Below are 17,937 nucleotides of genomic sequence, written 5' to 3' on the forward strand. Positions count from 1 at the left end.
TATATACACAGATATATCTATCTACATTATATACACAGATATATCTATCTACATTATATATACAGATATATTTATCTACATTATATATACAGATATATTTATCTACATTATATATACAGGTAGTATGATCTATAAAATATGTATTGTTTCCAAGTTGGTTTCTTATGAATGCTTTCAGAAGGGGAAAGCAGAGGAGCCAGAAAAAATTCAAAGATGAGTTGCTGCTTGCATATTATGAAATTTTGTATGTATACACAAGAAGGAGTTACCAATTCCATGATATTTAGACCAAACTTAAAAAAAAAATTTTCTAATCATGGAAATAATTGGGGGCATGCCTATGGGAAAGGAGTGCGAGAAATTGTCACAACCACTTCCCCTCCAGGTCCATCTCTGTGAGAGGAGTGTTGGCAAGGAGCCATGATAGGTAACTACATGTATATATATAAACATGTACAATATTGTAGGTTTACATATAACTCCCCTGATCAAAGTTAAAGTGAGCTTTTCTTATCACATTTTGTCCAGCATTCATCAATCCTTAAACTTCCAGCCTTTGAATTGACTTGTGTAAAAGTTGACAATCACATGTCCACAGGGCATTTGCAGTATTTTTTTTTATGTTGAACTGGCTATTTATGTAGACTAGCTATTCTCTGTTTTAAATATAATATCGAATGGATTGCCAGTTAAGTACAGCGTACTAATTGTTGGCAATCATATAATTGAAGTATTTTATTCATGCTATTATATGAGCCCTAATTCCTAGCAAAAAAGGCCCTAATCTTATACAACAATGTTTTTCAAAAATGAAAAAATGTAATGTCATTTTTTGCATACTTGTAAAGAAAAGGCCATGATTACCAACCACGAGTTGGTTGTCATCTTTGATTGACTGTAATATTTTAACAACAATCAACATTGCTCTAATCTTTTGAGGGATGTTCTCTATAGTTCACACTTTAACACTAATGTACTTAAGGGCCCTTTTTTCTAGGAACGGCTCATTTTCAAAAACACTGAATACATTAAGGGAGGGGAAGGTCATTGAGATACTAGTGGGTCATGCGGTTTGTCTCAACTTCAGAGTTTCATAGTGATCCCAAGCCTGAAGTGTAATTATCACGACATACCCAAGCACCCAAAAATGAAAAGAAGCGCATCCGAAAATGGCAGCCACGGTGGCAGGTAGGTTGGTCATGGTTGAAATATAACTCTGATACCATCCAGATGTTTTGTGAATGTTGACATCTATGGAAGGGAAGATTTAGTAAGCTGACCTCTGGGTACAATAATTTCTGATTAGATTCTGTGAAAGACCACGAAGACAACAATTGGCATAAACACTACACTTATAAAGTATTCCGTACAAAATGACAGAAATTGAAGGGAGTTTTAACCTGGTTAGTAAATACAATGAAATAATTAAAAAAGAACTAAATGACTTTTTTATTCAAGAAGTTGGAGTAAGGCTGAAATTTTATTTTGTGACGACTGAACTTTTCACATTTTTGTTTTCTCAAGGACTACAGGGCTTGCCACAAAGCATGCTTGAGTAACGACTAACGAGGATTCAATTTTGTTAAAATGAAGTGCCACCCCCTTTTAGAAATGGAAATAATATTAGAATAAGTAAAAATTTTGTGGCATCTTTTAAAAATCTTCTCAAGAATCATGTACCAGTTTCAATCAAACTTGGCACAAATCATCCTTGGGTAAAGAGGATTCCTTGACAATTTTGTTTAAAAAGGTTCTTCTCCAGCATGCTAGATGTTCAAGGCAAGATATATGTAAGAGACATTAAACAAGGCTCAATTAACTTGTTAAAGTAAAAAAGGTTCGTGCTCTCTCTCAAGGGGAGATAATCATGAAAAGGCAAAAAATAGGGTCAATCATTATAAAATCTTCACCTCAACATGCTCGAGAACCTCCTGGGCAGCAAAGTTTAAAATTTACATGAAAGCTTTCTGACATAGTGTAGATTAAAGTTTGTTCAAATCATGGTTCCCAGGGTAGGGTGGGGCCACAATAGGGAATCAAAAGTTTTACATACAGATAGATAGAGGACAAATCTCTCAATAACAACAGAGCCATGATTACTCATATTAATATGCAAACATACCCAAGTAGTGCAGATTCAAGTATGTTCAAACTGTGACCCCCATAAGTAAAGTGGGGCCACAATAAGGGATCAAATTTTCACATGGGAATATATAGATATATATAATATAGATAATTTACATTAAAAAAAATTCTCAAAAAAACCCAGCAGGGTCGCAATGAGGCATATTGATATTTAAGTTCAATAAAATTATGACTCCCAGTGGTAGGTTGGGGCCTAACAGGGAATCAAAGTTTTGCATAAGAATGCATTAGGAATCGTCTTTTAAAAAATTCATCTCAACAACAGCAAGACCAAGACAGAGTTTTCATATTTTGTCTATATAGCTTTCTTATATGGCAAGACTTCTTTCATGTCATACATAACGATCTTTATCCTTGACCTCATATTGATTGATTGATTGTATAATGTCCCACTAGAGAATATTTCACTCATATAGAGACGTCACCAATACTGGTGAAGGGCTGCATGCCTTTGAGCATTATGGTGCCACACCTCGATTTTTACGGTCTCATTCGAAGGACCGCCCCATTCAGTCACTTCTTATGACAAGCAAGGGGTACTGAGGACCTATTCTATCCCAGGTCCTCATGGAAATCTCATACTGAGGCATCACAACAAAGCCAAACTTGAATTCACATACCATGGACTCGATCAATACCTTATATTGGTATTGATCGAGGCATCTCCATATTATGTGAATTCAAGTTTGGCTTTATTGTGAACCTTTAGGGCCAAAATATGGGGTCAAATATTTTAATGGGAATAACAACTGAAAAAAAAATGTGATAAAAGGAATCTCCCATGGTTAATATGATTTGATTCAGTGTGGTTCATGTTCGCCAAGGCTCGGGGATGGAAAAAAACAAAACTCGCTGAATATAACTCCTATCTAACGGATTCCAACCACAAACCAAGGGAGATCGTATAGGCCTATGTACCATTTCAGTTATCCATCTTCCAGTCTGCAAGACTACACAATGGATACCTCAGCCGATATTACTATTTACATTACATACATCTCAAAAGCCGATTGTAAAACAGAAAGTAGAAACTGCTATTCAGAACAACTCATGAGGTACAACATATTTTGGATAAATTATTGGATTTAGGCCTATATACATCTATATTTCATTGGTAGTTCTAAGGAAGGAAGGGGTGGAGGGGTATATGATCTATGTAAACCGACTTTCAGGCGCTTGTGCTAATACATCGACCCCAGTCATATAGTATGTGCATGTATAAAAAAAAAGACCTGCACATAGTATTTACATTAACTTCCAGTGAACGTGATCGCGTGACCCCAGTATCATGTTCTATCAGTGCAAAACAATGCAATGCATGCACCATGAAACAGCAAACAATGCTACAGCCACCTTACTAGTGAGTATATCTCAGGAATCGTTTTCCTTCACTTTCATGGCAGAATAATATCTACTACTTCTACTATCCGAATATTTAACCGGAAGTAATTAAAACGGAGCTGCGTTACAGAAGTGTTTGACCTAACCAGTACTTGAACACATATTATCATGGTGGCTCGTTGGTCTAGGGGTATGATTCTCGCTTTGGGTGCGAGAGGTCCCGGGTTCAAATCCCGGACGAGCCCGATAATTTTTTTCCTCCCTGTATAATTCATATTCTTCTCAACCATGTAAATCCACAACAATGGGAACAGTTTGGGCTGTACAGGCAACACGTGTGCTCGTAATGCCATGTACACTATGTATGTTGTGAATGCTCAAAACAACCTGCAGTGAAGATGTTCGGGCTGCACGACTTAGAACTGCATCACTATAAACCGAACATTACATGTATTTAGAAATAACTTGCATTGATTTAGGAAGATATCTGCTGTCCAATCCCATTCACTGATTTTGTGAATAAATATATCATTTGAATATTAAATATTGATGGTTTAATTTGAATTATTTTTTTTTAAATTCAGTATTCTTAAAATCAAAACGAATGCAATGATTATTTAATCAGTAAATGATTCGTTGTTGATGAATGCCGTAACGATGTCACACAACAGACACTCATACCACCTCAGATCTCTCCTTAAGGGTGATTTTGAAACTTTTATTAAGCACATTTGTAATAGAAGTAAAGCTAAAGGAAAATACATTTATAAGTACATATGGTCATGATGAAATGCTACAATTTACAGTAAATTCATGTGACCATACGCATGTAGATCTAGGCCTATTTATATCAACACCTGCCGTGATACGAGACTTCAGTTTTAAACGTCAATCCTATCTGAAAGGACCCCCCCCCCTCCCCCGAGTACTCAATACCTATTTAATTAAACGTTTTGACTTCGCGCGGCCATGGTAAGAACTGGACTCGATTCCTCAATCTCCCCGTCACGAAGCTAACACTATTGTAATACAAATCAAATTTAATCTACGATATTTTCCTTCGCTATCAGATTGTCCACTGTTAATGAATAATCTAAGATAGCTTCCTTCGCTATTGATCAGATTGTCCACTGTTAATGAATAATCTAAGATATCTTCCTTCGTTATCAGATTGTCCACTGTTAATGAATAATCTAAGATATCGTCCTTCGCTATCAGATTGTCCACTGTTAATGAATAATCTACGATATTTTCCTTCGCTATCAGATTGTCCACTGTTAATGAATAATCTAGCATATCTTCCTTCGCTATCAGATTGTCCACTGTTAATGAATAATCTACGATATTTTCCTTCGCTATCAGATTGCCCACTGTTAATGAATAATCTAGCATATCTTCCTTCGCTATCAGATTGTCCACTGTTAATGAATAATCTACGATATTTTCCTTCGCTATCAGATTGTCCACTGTTAATGAATAATCTTACATATCTTCCTTCGCTATCAGATTGTCCATTGTTAATGAATAATGGAAGAAATTCACATGCATGCCCATGGACATATAAGTACATGTTAGGAGTATGATTAAACAAGAATTAATATACCGCTTTATATTGGATGGCGGAGTTACACGATACAATGATATCAACTGATCATCGTTGAACTTATAAGTTTATAATCATAATTTTATTATAAAATGTTTAACACGTGTACATGTATGCGTACTGATAGCAAATACAGAGAGAGGATTTGCGAATATATGTTAGCATATAATTATTAACTGATTAAGACTTGTATTTCAAGTTGAACCACTACCCAAGCCGCCACGGGAACAGCACGGAACTTGGGGGTCCTCAGTGGTTACCATAGGAACTGTTTATTTTAAAACTAGTATTTGAAGTTCAGTCGGATTCTGAACAATGTGATAAGACACCTAAATGAATTCGCCACGTGCACATCAAGTAACATTCCAAATTCGTACAAAAAAGCAGTCCCAAATCAAATGTACAAACATCATGCAAAAGTCTGTTATAATCTTGTGCAGTCAGATAGACTGTCGAAAGCTTTAGTTCTGACGAAATAAAGTTTGTATTGTTGCATATCTTCCTTAAAGAATTGTACAACACAGGCAGGTGACGTCGCTGTCCTTTGTTATCAATGGAGACGACTCCTTAGAGTTTTGCTGTCCGTTTGGTTGTTCTAATGTAACAGCAGTTGTTTTCTGTGTAAGAAATATATAGAGATTGATAAAAAAAAAAAGAAGTGATTTTGGCAGACACAGGTTTCTATACTATATACGTTATGATAAACTAATAAGGGATCCAACAAACTACACATACATGTTCGCAATGCAATTTATATTCCATCAGTTGACATTTTTATGTTGGACCAGTCTGTCATATGATATTGATCGAAAGAGTACATATCATTAGCAACTATGCTTTGTATAAAATAATGTGATGTTCGATATTATATATGTTTTAAAAAACAAGCACCTGCTACTGACATGTATATCGTCTGTACTGTGGCAAGAAGCAGTATATTGCAAACAGAAAAGCATATCACATTTGATAGGGTTTTCTTCAGGTTTTTCAAACTCAGCTGTTGTCACAGGGGCTAAACCCGTTTGGACCAGAACTCTGTGATAACATCTATATTTATGGTATCACAGAGTTCGGGCCCAAACGGGCTTAACCCCATGTGACTGTTGTTTATAATTTCAGAATCAAACGTTTAACTCCTCCTGTCCAGAATAACGCATTGCCCTTGAACCTGGGCAACAAATGATTAATGTGTGATGCATGGCGAGCTGTAAAATATGTTTGAGATATCTGTAATATTTCATCTCCCGGTTAATTTGACGTTGAAACATCGCAATTACCTGTTCTGCTTCAATAATGACGCCATCGACATCATTTTGGTATGTCGTGGTGACGCCATCTTCAACCACGATCGGTTTCTGGTCTTCGCCTGTATTCTCGGGCGTTGTCTCGGGTTTAGTTTCATCATTCACTTGCGTTGCCTTGCCATCCTCTGTTGGAGAGATAGAAGTGCCACCGTCTGTCTCTTCTTGCATTATTTCCGGGGTTTCCGAGGGAACATCACATTTATCTCCAGCCTCGTTTTCGTTCTTAGGTTGGGTTTCCGGTTCCTTAGTTTCTTCAGGATTGCTTTCTTGGGGTTTCTCTGTTGGTGTTTTATCCTGTTCAGTTTCTGTGTTTACCAGCTGTCCATTTGATTTTTCTTGAAGCTGTTCAACGGTTTCCTGTGGTTGTTTCTTCTTAAAAAACGGCATCTAAAGTAAAAGAACACACGATCGTTATACATATATCCAAGTACTCAAACGGTCTCAGTCGTCATTTGATGATGCATTTATACATGTAGCAACCACAATCCAATTGAAAATAAAAAAAAACATATTTATTTATAATTAATATATATATGTCATATTTATATACTGTACAATTCAACAAACACTAGGAATGTATTTTAAGCAGAAAATTTTAACCGGACAAAACATAAAGAGTTTATTAACACGTATCCGTTTGTTGTACGTTCCGATGAGAAATTTTCACTCATATTAAGATGCCACCTGCTGTAGGTGAAGTACCACATTAACCTATGTTTAGCGCTCATGATCACAGTAGTGAGCTACGGTACTTTATCATGCCAACGCCTTTATCGCGACACGGGACCTCCGTTTTAAAGGTAATATCCGAAAGACCCGTGATTCTCACTTCAAAATGCCGAGAGTTTGACGAAGGAGCAATCACTGTGTTTACGCGGCCATGGCACGAGCGGGACTTAAACTTACGACCTCCCACTCACGAAGCGAACACTCTACCACTGATCTACCGCGATCAGTCGATACATTTCCGCTTACATTGGTAGATTCTATCTGTTCGATGTAGTCAATGATGTTTGGTACCGCATACGTGTACTGAACAAGAGGCCCAAAGGTGATATCGGTCTCCACAAGGGGTGGTATGTCTTCCTCCTCCTCAAGGTCAAGTCCAAGGACGTCCTCAAAAGAGACGATACTGTCGCAGAATCCAGACTCTATCAGGGGCTTGGTGTCCTCCTCCAATGACGACTCCCGGACAACTGGATTTAAAGAAAGAGACATGAGCACATATATTACATGCACATGATTCGATTACGTCACCGAATTTTACAGCACGCTGCCTCTATATGACGAATGTTTGTATTTTGAAAAAGGGATATAATCGCTGCATATTTACTCTCAATACCGTATAATTTATTGGAATTGATGATAATATAATCTACATATGAAACAATCTGATTAAAATCATCTCGATCCGCTCCTCTTTTTTCATTTATGTCACTCCGACATTAGGAAAAAAGAGGAGCAGATTGAGGAGCTGATTTTAATCAGATTACATATGAAATAAATCACTCTCGTGCACTTGTAAACCACTTCTCATCTGATCGGTTGTCAATATGCTAACATTTCTACGTCGATTGGGTTGAAATGCACACTGTACAATTGCCTTATAAGTGTAGCTCAACCAAGCTGAAGTAGAAGCCGTCGGTATGAACATTTACACGACAGTGTATACATTTATTGATAACAATCTATAAAATTAATGTTACATGTAACCGATTTGATAAACGTATTTCTTTTTAACACCATGCACACATGCACGTGCACAGTACATAATTAAGTGCAGGTACTTACATGCAGGTATACTTTGACGGTATGTCTATTCTGTGCACCTATAGTCTATGCGGGTTAGCAAAATGACTTATGGAGAGGATTTACGGATACACATTGTACCAATGAATCAGCCTGAGCGGCAGCTGTTGCCTTCCCGCCGGTCCATGCAGTGTTTATTGGCAGATTATCATATTACCAGGCTCATTGCTGGTTATGTAGGTACATATATGACCGACCCAATACACACTGAATAGATGACAAGCCTTCGTACTGGACCGGGGGCGAGGTAGCATCTTGAACAATGTTATCAAATAAACAGGTGAATTTCCGTTCATCAAATCAATGAAACTTATGGATCATATTAATTACATTTTAAACACTTTACAGGGACGGTAGACGGGGTTTCGATTCGTTCGATGGGAGGTGCACCAGACTGAACCCTGCACGGTCCATGTCATGTATTTTATCCGCTGCAGGATAGAACATTTGATTTTTGCGACTCAAACGAGATCAAATACAAAAAATCGTAGATAATTATAAATTCTACAGTAAGGGTTTTCTTTACTAGCTGCAGCTGGGGTCTATTCGTTTCCTATCTCCAGAACTGGTCCAGGACACTGTTAGTTTGTCTCCAGTCTCTACTTGTTATTTGAGGAGTAGACGAAAGAGAGCGAATGGAGATCCCCGAACTGCAAACGAGCAAATTAGGGTCACTCTCCTCCCGACCAAACGAATGCACCCGGGCCTGTACTAGTGCGTAGTTGCATGGTTACATGCATTAAGCATTACCTTGGCTGACAACTAATGTTGTCTGGGGCTATGCAGCAAGGCAGTTTGTCGAAATATATACCACGACGAGGGTACTGATCATGACACCCATAGCATGTGTATCACAGACACAGCTACGGGTTGTAAGCTTGTACCATTCAAATGCATGTGCATGTACTTTAGTATCTCTAAACGTCATTTCAAATGTCGTTTCGGAACCCTGACCAAAACGTTGAGGTTTGACAGTTTCCAGAAAACAGAATTCATATTTTTGGCGAAGAATCTGAAGTTTTGTGGCAAAATGTATGTTTACAATAATTAGAACAGTTTGGATTATAACGGCTCGGGTTTACACACATTAACATCATTGACAAGTCTGCAGACGTACAAACACACTAGAGAACATTAATGGAGGTACCTTTGTTCTTATTCCTTGTACCGGGGAGTTCCTTACCACCTTCAGGCCTCTTAGCCTTCTTCTTCTCTGATTTTACTGAAAGTGGAAATAAAATATTGAGTAACATTAATGTTCGAGAACTTTGGCCCAAATATATCATATGGATAAATATGAATGCACATAGAATGCAAAATGCGCTGTAGATTAAAACTGGACATATATAATTAAATATGTTCTATTCTGCTATATGAATACAATTCAAGAAAATAAATTATTATAGGATTTATCAAATATTTGTTTTTAAAATCCCATGTGAATCTTAAAAGACAGTTTATTTCATTTTCCACCTTGTATGTTGATTTGCCCAATAGGAACTTTTAGGATTCCATGCTAATCTGTGTATGTGACGTCATAAAGCACATTAGATTTTACTCACATTTTTTAAAGAAGAAAAACCCCGCAAGTAAATAAGCTTTTGTTGAATGATATTTTTTTTTAGATAAGGATGAGCGCCTATGTCGAACAATCTAAACCAACCAATATATCTTGAAGAATGCATGCAGAGGAGTGCATTATGAGATTTTCAACTATAATACATGTACGTTTAATATGCCAGAATCTCAGATATACACAGATATCATGTTAATGTTAATATGTTCAAATTGCAGAGTACTGTACATGTATGCAGTTACGACACCATCTACGAAATAAATTTCATACTTGAAAATACATGAGGGAATTTCTGTCAACTTGACCTCACCATGTTTGGTTCTCTTTTTCTTCCGGTTTCTCCTCCGACCCCCTACAAATATCCCACGGTCCTCAGACTCGGCAAGAATTGCTGAATTGATAGCATTCTGAATTTTCAATCTCAGCACACTTCGCATATCTCCAACAGCAGGATGGCAGGCGAGGTTATTAGAATAGCATGGTGTCCCTGAAAAACGGCGCATCACATATATAGCGTCATGCAAGACGATATTAAAACCTTATTCCGAATCTTATTTTGAAAGAATTTTCAATGAATTGTGAGTTTTTTGGTTCAAGTTACATGTATCAATGGTAGCTAAATCATACATAATTGATCGATCACATCAAAATTGAATATACAAATTGCTATATATAAACCATTAACACAAACAATATTCGCCAAATGGTGGTTCGCTACACTTAATACCGCTAGCTTTTGATAACTTGGCTATTGCCTCTTTGATTGGTCCCTAATGTTTGAAAACTTGGTGGTTGCCTCTGTTTAATATAACTAGTGGTTGATATCACTAGTGGTTGATAACTTGGCGGTTGCCTCTATCTGACATCACTAGTGTTTGATAACTTGGCGGTTGCCTCTATCTGACATCACTAGTGGTTGATAACTTGGCGATTGCCTCTATTTGATATCACTAGTGGTTGATAACTTGGCAGTTGTTTCTATCTGACATCGCACGAGAAACTGATAACGTTCTTTCAACGTTAGACGAACGGACTTGTAACGGTCACGTGACTGACAAAACGGATGTAATCGAAAGTGGATATTTTTTTTCCAGACTTATCACCATCGTGGATATATTTCCATGAAGCCTCCAAAAGGAAGGTCTACAAATGTTGGGAAGGGTAAAAGCAGAGCACGGGGAAGGTTACAAAACTCTCATCTTCTCCCTTTGATGTCAACAATGCTGGAGAAGAGCAGCCCGCCCAAATTCATAGGTAAAAATCCTGTCTGAATCTGGAGAGATTCCCGAAGGTATTACCATCTGAATAACGGACAATTTCGGATGTGAACTGGACAAGTACAGGAGACAAACGCATGAGTTCCGATTATGTACGCATACATATATGTTGTAAACTTTCTTTCTTTTCTTAATTTCCTTCTTTATAAATGTCATACTGTTATGCCCTCTGGGCCCAAAATTGGAATAAACTTATCTTATCTATGTACTGTACACTAAGCGGACTCCACAATCTGGTGTTCGTTTCTCCTTATACATGTAATGACTGGGAACGTGATTTTGACTAATACGTAACAGAGACGAAAAGTAACATTTTTGGGTGATCCTAAATGCATATCTACAAAACATATGAAGAAGAAAAATATATTTTGGTTGACAAAAAAAATTAATAGTAAAAATTGGGGGGGGGGGGGGGGGGGGGGTGTCATGATCCATGCCCCACGTGCCTGTGTTTTGAACGTGCTCAAAACTTTCCGCCAGATAGATCGGACTTCGCCGGACAAGGAACGCGTTGGCTGAAAGAGAAACGGTCGAGAACGCATATATAGGAACGGTGACGGATGGATTGACAATTGTGTTATCCGTTGGACATCCGGTAGCGTTATCCGACAAGGTGTGACTGCTGCTTAACATTTTCAATTCTTGCGCTTTTAAGTGTTCCTTTTAAGAAATTCTCTACTTTCTTGTTCAGTATTGTGTTTTAGCTATAATCTAAACGACATGTATATCTAAAATTCCCCCATAGAGTAACATAGAAATATGATTCAAATGTCCACGCGTGCGTTATGCCCCCTTCCTCCTTAATACTAGATAATGATGCTGCAGCGAACGTGTCTGGAGCTCATCAGCTTATCGGTGACTATTAATTGGCTAAATTTCTGTTGAATCATTCATAAGATGCAAATGTGGTGTAGGAGCTCATGGGAAGAAAATATAAAACACAATTTATTCTAGCAATCATTTGTAAACTGCTTATTATTTACAGCGCAATGCACGTGCAGTCGTGTGTATTGTCTTAAGTAGATTCACAGCATTGGAATGCGGCGTGGTGCACAGATGGTGCCAAATCATGGCGCACTCTAAAATCATTCCACACCGGGAAGAGTTAGTATAGTGAAAAGTTTCATTCATTTGCTCCGTCTTTTAAAACAATACAATGTTTGAAAAATACATATAAATCAAAGTAGATGATGATTTCAATTCAGAAATCAAAGAAGTCGGAAGATCATACGATAAAGGAAAACATGATTATGTTTGATAACAAATTCAAAAGTAACAATCATACATTTCAAAACTGCAAAATGAGTTGTCTATATAGACGCAAAATGATGTTTTAAAGAGAACAAAAAATATGAATTTGCACGTGCTTTAGCTTATGACTGAAACTAATGTCATTAGTAATCCTGTAAATTACTCGAGTACTTTAATTTGGTAGGTGTAAGTGAATATCAATCAAATTACGGACAAATTAAGATTTCTCGTAATTGATATACATACACACAAAACTTACCAGTAAACGGACGAGTGAACTTGTGAACCAACGTGAAGAATTTTGTGTTATAGCGATCCAAAAGTAGATTTCGTACTCGGAGCTCGTTCATTTTCGGAACTTCTCGGGTTCTGCGAATGGTGCCGGTTTTTAGATATATGGTTGGTTAAGAATATAAGTTGACATTATGTGAAGAATATTGAGAACAGAGGTATCTCCCAACCGCTCCACCCCCCCCCCCTCCCCCCAGAAAACATTCCCCGTATAAAATCAAACCCAGATACTCATTCCTATGTTTTTACTGCAGTGTAAATTAACTTTATCATTATCTATCTCACATTTTCACAAATAGCAGTTTTTGACTTCTAAATTTAGTTTTTAATTTGCATTTAGCTTTCACTGTCCCTTCTACTACAGTTGGAACTTTAAAAATTGAAGTGGTGGCTTGGACATATTTTAACTTAAATTGTCGAGTTGCCATTCAAATATTTCTTTTTATTTGATTAACAATTTATACTGTTGGAAAGGTGAAAACAATAACTCTATATTTGTTTAGGCATTAGTGTTTTTTGTACTCTTGAACAGCTGTCCCTAAGAATAAGGGTTCAGTTAGTGTGCGATTTATCATATCATTATCTCGAAACAAACAAAAGTTGAATAATTACCGAAAACAACAAGATAATAAATAAAAACAATTTATTTGCAGTACGTACAAATGATATACAGTATTGAGAATTTAAGAAAATGCATAACCTGGGGGTATAGTATATACTATTTCATTACTTTTAATGTTTCTTTTTTGTGAGTGAAGAAATTCATCGGTGTGTTATGTATAAATAGATTGACCAATGCACTTGTCATAATCATTACAATATTAGGAAGATTGAAATCATTCAGAATATTTGATAATCATAATGCAATTGTTGAAAAAGTATTCAAATGTTATAAGAAAATAATCATGATTACAGTCAAATTATTATACGTATCCGTAATGGATTAAATTAAATCACAAATAATCAGATATTTCATGATTACTGATTATTGATAGCTGCAGAACTGTAGCTCTCTGAAAAAATATTTTGACATAAAATAAATATAGTGTGCCTATTCTATACCTATATACATGTTTACATGTGGGTGATATGACATTTTTCAAAACGATATCTATGCGAGATTTGTGTATTCCATTGAAATAGAAGTTACATATTTTATCAAAAATACATTCGAAATACCCAAGGAATTGAACATTAAAAAATGATAACAATAAAAAAGTGTTGAAGGGGGGGGGGGGGTGTACAAGAAGTCCTGTCCAAAAGCAATAGTGAGTATATGTAGGTATAACAGACTTTTAAAAATGATCTTATCAAGTATTATGCACGCAAATTTTCGTTTTTCAAAGAGCGGGCCAGACAGGTTTAAAACACATTGGCAAGCAAGAGAGAGAGAGAGACAGAGAGAGAGAGAGACAGAGAGAGAGAGAGAGAGAGAGAGAGAGAGAGAGAGAGAGAGAGAGAGAGAGAGAGAGAGAGAGAGAGAGAGAGAGAGAGAGAGAGTTCTAGTTCTACAGCTATAAACTTTTAGTAGCAATATTCACCACACAGTGGGTTCCACGGGGTGCTTCCTTTTCAAATTAAAGGTAGACCATGGTCTCTTGAACATATAGAAAAACAAAGAACATAAAACAAGCAATGAATTTGTTCACTCTCCGAGAAAGAGATGCTATGTTTATGGGAAGAATTTATTATAAAAACAACTCTGTAATTTTATGAATTCCACCTCATTAAATAGTATAAATGACTGTGTAGTAGACATACTTCAAGCCTATAAAATCCAGCAACTGGATCCGCTCGGGGGCCTAAAGGCGGCCCCCAGACCCCCGCCTCGTGAAGTTGCACCGCTATTGACTCTGGATGTAAATAAACAAACGCATATCTACTATATATCCACCAATTCCTTAAAAAGCCTAACAACACCCTATTTAATAACAAAACAAAAAACCCCAATCTTATGAAGTATACATGTGTAGCAGGAGCGGATCCAGGAATAGAAGTTATAGGAGGCGAATAAAAAAAAATGGGGGTGTTGTTAGGCTTTTTAAGGGCTTGATGGGTATATAGTAGATATGAGTTTGTTTATTTACACCCAGAGTCAATAAATACATGTACAATGTTTAATTTGAAAACTGACGAGTTTGCAAAGAAAGGGGGAGGGGTGAAAATAGAAAGACTGATTATGAATCCTCAGAAAGTTAGGTATGCAAAGTAGGAAGGGTCATATTTACACTCCACTGTGAATTGTAAAAGCCCTGTTGGGGACTCGGGTGGAGAGGGGGACTAAACCCTCCGCCCCTATAAATCCGCCATTGATCTATAAATATAATTCTCATTGCTTAGAGGCTATTTAGAAAATAGGGTTCAAAGATTTGCTTTAATTTACATTTTTGAATCTTTCGACATTATTGCTAAAGCATTACCCATCTATAGCACAATATCTATGGAAATGATCGATTTTTAATTTTTTTTTTAATGCTATTTGTTTAGAGACTTTAGCTGAAGGAGAAAATGGCGGCTCCATAGTTACGGTGTACGCCAACTTGTTTGCAGTGAAGAATTTACTTGTTTTATTGCATTTAATGCAAGCATGGCCTGCAAAATCAACCAGACATGATAAATGATGAAACTTAAGGAAGATGCCAGGAAGAGCTCTGCATTTATTCCGAAGATCAGTGAAGCAAGTCGAAAAATTGCAACCCGCCGTTTGAAAAGTTTAGACTCCAATGTTCCTCATTTTATGCGCGACATAAAATGCAGAACCGTTGAACCATTAGGACCAATTGCTTCAGATAGAAGTGTATCCTCTGGAGAGAAAGAGGAGGAAGAATCAAACCAACAGGAAACAGCAAACGAAAGTTGCTCAACTTCAAAACAACACGATAAAAACGTAAACAAATCGCCTGTTTACGATCTACGAACAGGCAAAATGACGACGAAATCAGGCGTGTTTTTAGATGATAATATTTTTACTTTTCGTCCTAAAGTCAGTACTGCTAGTCAGAAAATTGTCCAGAATCTCGGCACAGATTTCATGGCCAGACAACAGCAGCATTTAGATCGTCAAAAGAGAAATGTAAGTTAATAGACCCGGGATGTTAATATTGAAGATTACACATAAATTGCAGAGAGACAGAAAAAGGCTCAGTAGTAGTGTTCAATATAGGTGTTGTTTGTTTTCTGTAAAACTGAAAACATTACAGTAATACGTCCATTATTTCCAAATGTCACACCCCAGTATATTGAGATAATTACAATATCATTAGATCTCCAGTCCCCTATATTGTGCCTCTGACAGAATGGTTGAAAGTGATGGTTAGAATAACATGTCACGTAGCATCATAGGGCCATCGGGAAATGTGGTTGTAACCCGCCGATTTCACTACCCCTCGTATAATGCTCGAATGAATAATGTTGTCATTGTAGTATCATTTACAGGTGTGTGATTGTTATTTTGGAGTCACATCCCACTTGAATGTTAGGGACTATATGTATTGAAAATGTCTAGATGATCTTGATTGTTGACAATTGTGTTCAAAATGAAAATAGCTCATTTAGGGCAGATATGGCATAATATTGAAGTTACCAATTCTGCTTCTGCTAGATTAGAACCATTGAAGGACAGTAAAATCCATTGTGGGGTTTGCCTTCTAGACTCCCCATAGATATAATGTTCTATCGTTAAAGTGATGATGTCCTACAGAGGGCCTGTCCCAAGACACTGTTAATTCATTCTAAGTAGACTTCCCTTTGGGTTTAATCACAGACCCGTGACTATATTTTTAATATGATTAATATATGTTGCAGTAGTGTAGCATAGGAAAAGTCTCATATGGGTAATTTCGATCTCATACTTGCAGTTATGTGAGAATGTGATGTACCCTTTCAACAGAGTTGCAGCGGGGGGTATATTTTGAGTTCATTTTCTTAAATTTCACCCTTTTATGTGAGCCAGATTCAGGCTACAATTCTAAAAATGTCTGAATTTTATCCAGTCTGACTAAAATCAAACCTCTCACTTTGCTAGATATATGGACAGATATATGGACAGTCGCTGTTTGGTAGAGAATGTCCTTATATCGAGTGAAGTGAGAGGTTTGATTTTATTCAGATTGAATTTTATGAAACTAATTGTTTATAGGGAGGATAGATTGTAAAGATATGGACTTTCAAGGTTGAATTTATAAGGGCAAGGTCATACAGTGACAGGGGAATTCCCCAAGGTTTTTATTTACAAGATTCGGCTTGTCTTTTGAATCTGGTTTCAGTCATTTTTGCTTGAATGCTATCTTGCCTAAAGGTCAAAGTGCGCTAGTGGAGAGGAAATTGCAAATCTTTTGAATAATACCTCAACTAATATTCATGAGGACTTCATTTTGTGATTTACCAGTGATGAACACTGGTTCTTGATGACTAATTTTCTTGATGAAGATAATCTTAAGCAAAATTGAGAGACAGCAAGTTTGTGGTGAGAAATTATTCGCGAATGTCTATAAGATTTTTCACATGAAATCAGTTGCTTTGAGTGAGTCCATCAAAAACTGCAGTAGGAGTTTGTATCATTCATAAATTCAATTACTGTATCACATCATGTTAATCATTAACACAGATGTGTTGAGTACCTCACTAAAAATATTATCAAAAGATATTGTGAATTTATTATATATATGAAGTATCTGTGATTATTAATAATGCATGTGATAGATATATGGATTGCTTCAGTGTGTGTGTCTAGAGTCCTTTCATATGTGTAAATTTTCTAATGTATTTGTGGTATGCATGTATTATCTAATTCTACTTCTCTAACTGTATTCTAAATGTAAACTCTGTTGATATGTAGCGATGCATTAAAGGGAGCCCACAAAATTTTTTTTAATTTTTTTTTTTTTTTGAAAAAAAAGTTTAAAAAATTTTCTTAAAAAAGAATATAAGTTCATAGAAATGTTTAACACAATATGTTATGATTAATATTCTATAATGCTTTTAATGTGAAAAACAAAGATTTTTTTCCATTAAGCATAGAAAATTATTCTTGCAATCTACATGCATTTGGCTTTTAATTAAATTTTACTATTTTCTGAGCTGACACTGACTTAATGCTTTTTTTTAATGTATTAATTTCAACCACACTAACCGCACATTTTCTGTTTCTATAATAATAAACTAACCACTTATAATCAACATTTGATTATACTATTCCAAACTTGTTGTTAGCATTATAGCTGTGTATAGTATCTGTGGTGCTGTACATTACAGATTGAACAAGCCTCCATCCATTTCTCCAGTTATAATGGCAGACTCTCACCTGTCAGTAAAGTACGAAAATTCAAGAAAATAAAAGAG

General features: G+C 36.4%; 2 protein-coding genes and 1 non-coding gene across 18 annotated transcripts in view; 2 read left to right on the forward strand and 1 right to left on the reverse strand.

The window, feature by feature from the left end:
• The first annotated feature begins 3,659 nt into the window (after positions 1 to 3,659).
• Positions 3,660 to 3,731, forward strand: Trnap-ugg (transfer RNA proline (anticodon UGG)). The gene has a single exon. It is a non-coding gene; the product is annotated as a tRNA-Pro (tRNA).
• A 1,425-nt stretch (positions 3,732 to 5,156) lies between these two features.
• LOC125657099 (uncharacterized) lies at positions 5,157 to 12,729 on the reverse strand. The gene is made up of 6 exons (XM_048887746.2): positions 12,566 to 12,729; positions 10,089 to 10,265; positions 9,350 to 9,424; positions 7,369 to 7,589; positions 6,367 to 6,780; positions 5,157 to 5,706 (listed from the first exon to the last, which is right to left on the reverse strand). Exons 1-6 carry the CDS (start codon positions 12,654 to 12,656, stop codon positions 5,593 to 5,595), a joined length of 1,092 nt encoding a protein of 363 aa, XP_048743703.2. The 5' UTR covers positions 12,657 to 12,729; the 3' UTR covers positions 5,157 to 5,592.
• A 2,312-nt stretch (positions 12,730 to 15,041) lies between these two features.
• LOC125657095 (tubulin tyrosine ligase 3-like) overlaps positions 15,042 to 17,937 on the forward strand; it is a 28,807-nt gene continuing 25,911 nt past the window's right edge. For 4 of the 16 annotated variants that reach the window (XM_048887729.2, XM_048887727.2, XM_048887728.2 and 1 more), the window contains exons 1-2: positions 15,065 to 15,670; positions 17,851 to 17,937. In XM_048887729.2, the coding sequence (XP_048743686.2) occupies positions 15,215 to 15,670; positions 17,851 to 17,937 (543 nt within the window). In that variant the 5' untranslated portion in view covers positions 15,065 to 15,214. Of the gene's footprint in view, positions 15,671 to 17,850 lie in introns of all 16 variants that reach the window. The other 12 variants (XM_048887742.2, XM_056143345.1, XM_056143339.1 and 9 more) reach the window with 10 other exon arrangements.

This window comes from Ostrea edulis, chromosome 7 (genome assembly GCF_947568905.1).
Source record: "Ostrea edulis chromosome 7, xbOstEdul1.1, whole genome shotgun sequence".
NCBI classification, from domain to species: domain Eukaryota; kingdom Metazoa; phylum Mollusca; class Bivalvia; order Ostreida; family Ostreidae; genus Ostrea; species Ostrea edulis.

Excerpts from the sequence above, each read along its gene's own strand:
- LOC125657099 (XM_048887746.2), bottom strand. The coding sequence starts at position 12,656 with ATGAACGAGCTCCGAGTACGAAATCTACTTTTGGATCGCTATAACACA. Across the intron at positions 10,266-12,565 it reads GTTCACTCGTCCGTTTACTG|GGACACCATGCTATTCTAAT; the intron begins GTAAGTTTTGTG and ends GCCGTTTTTCAG. Across the intron at positions 9,425-10,088 it reads GAAAAAGAGAACCAAACATG|TAAAATCAGAGAAGAAGAAG; the intron begins GTGAGGTCAAGT and ends TTCCACTTTCAG.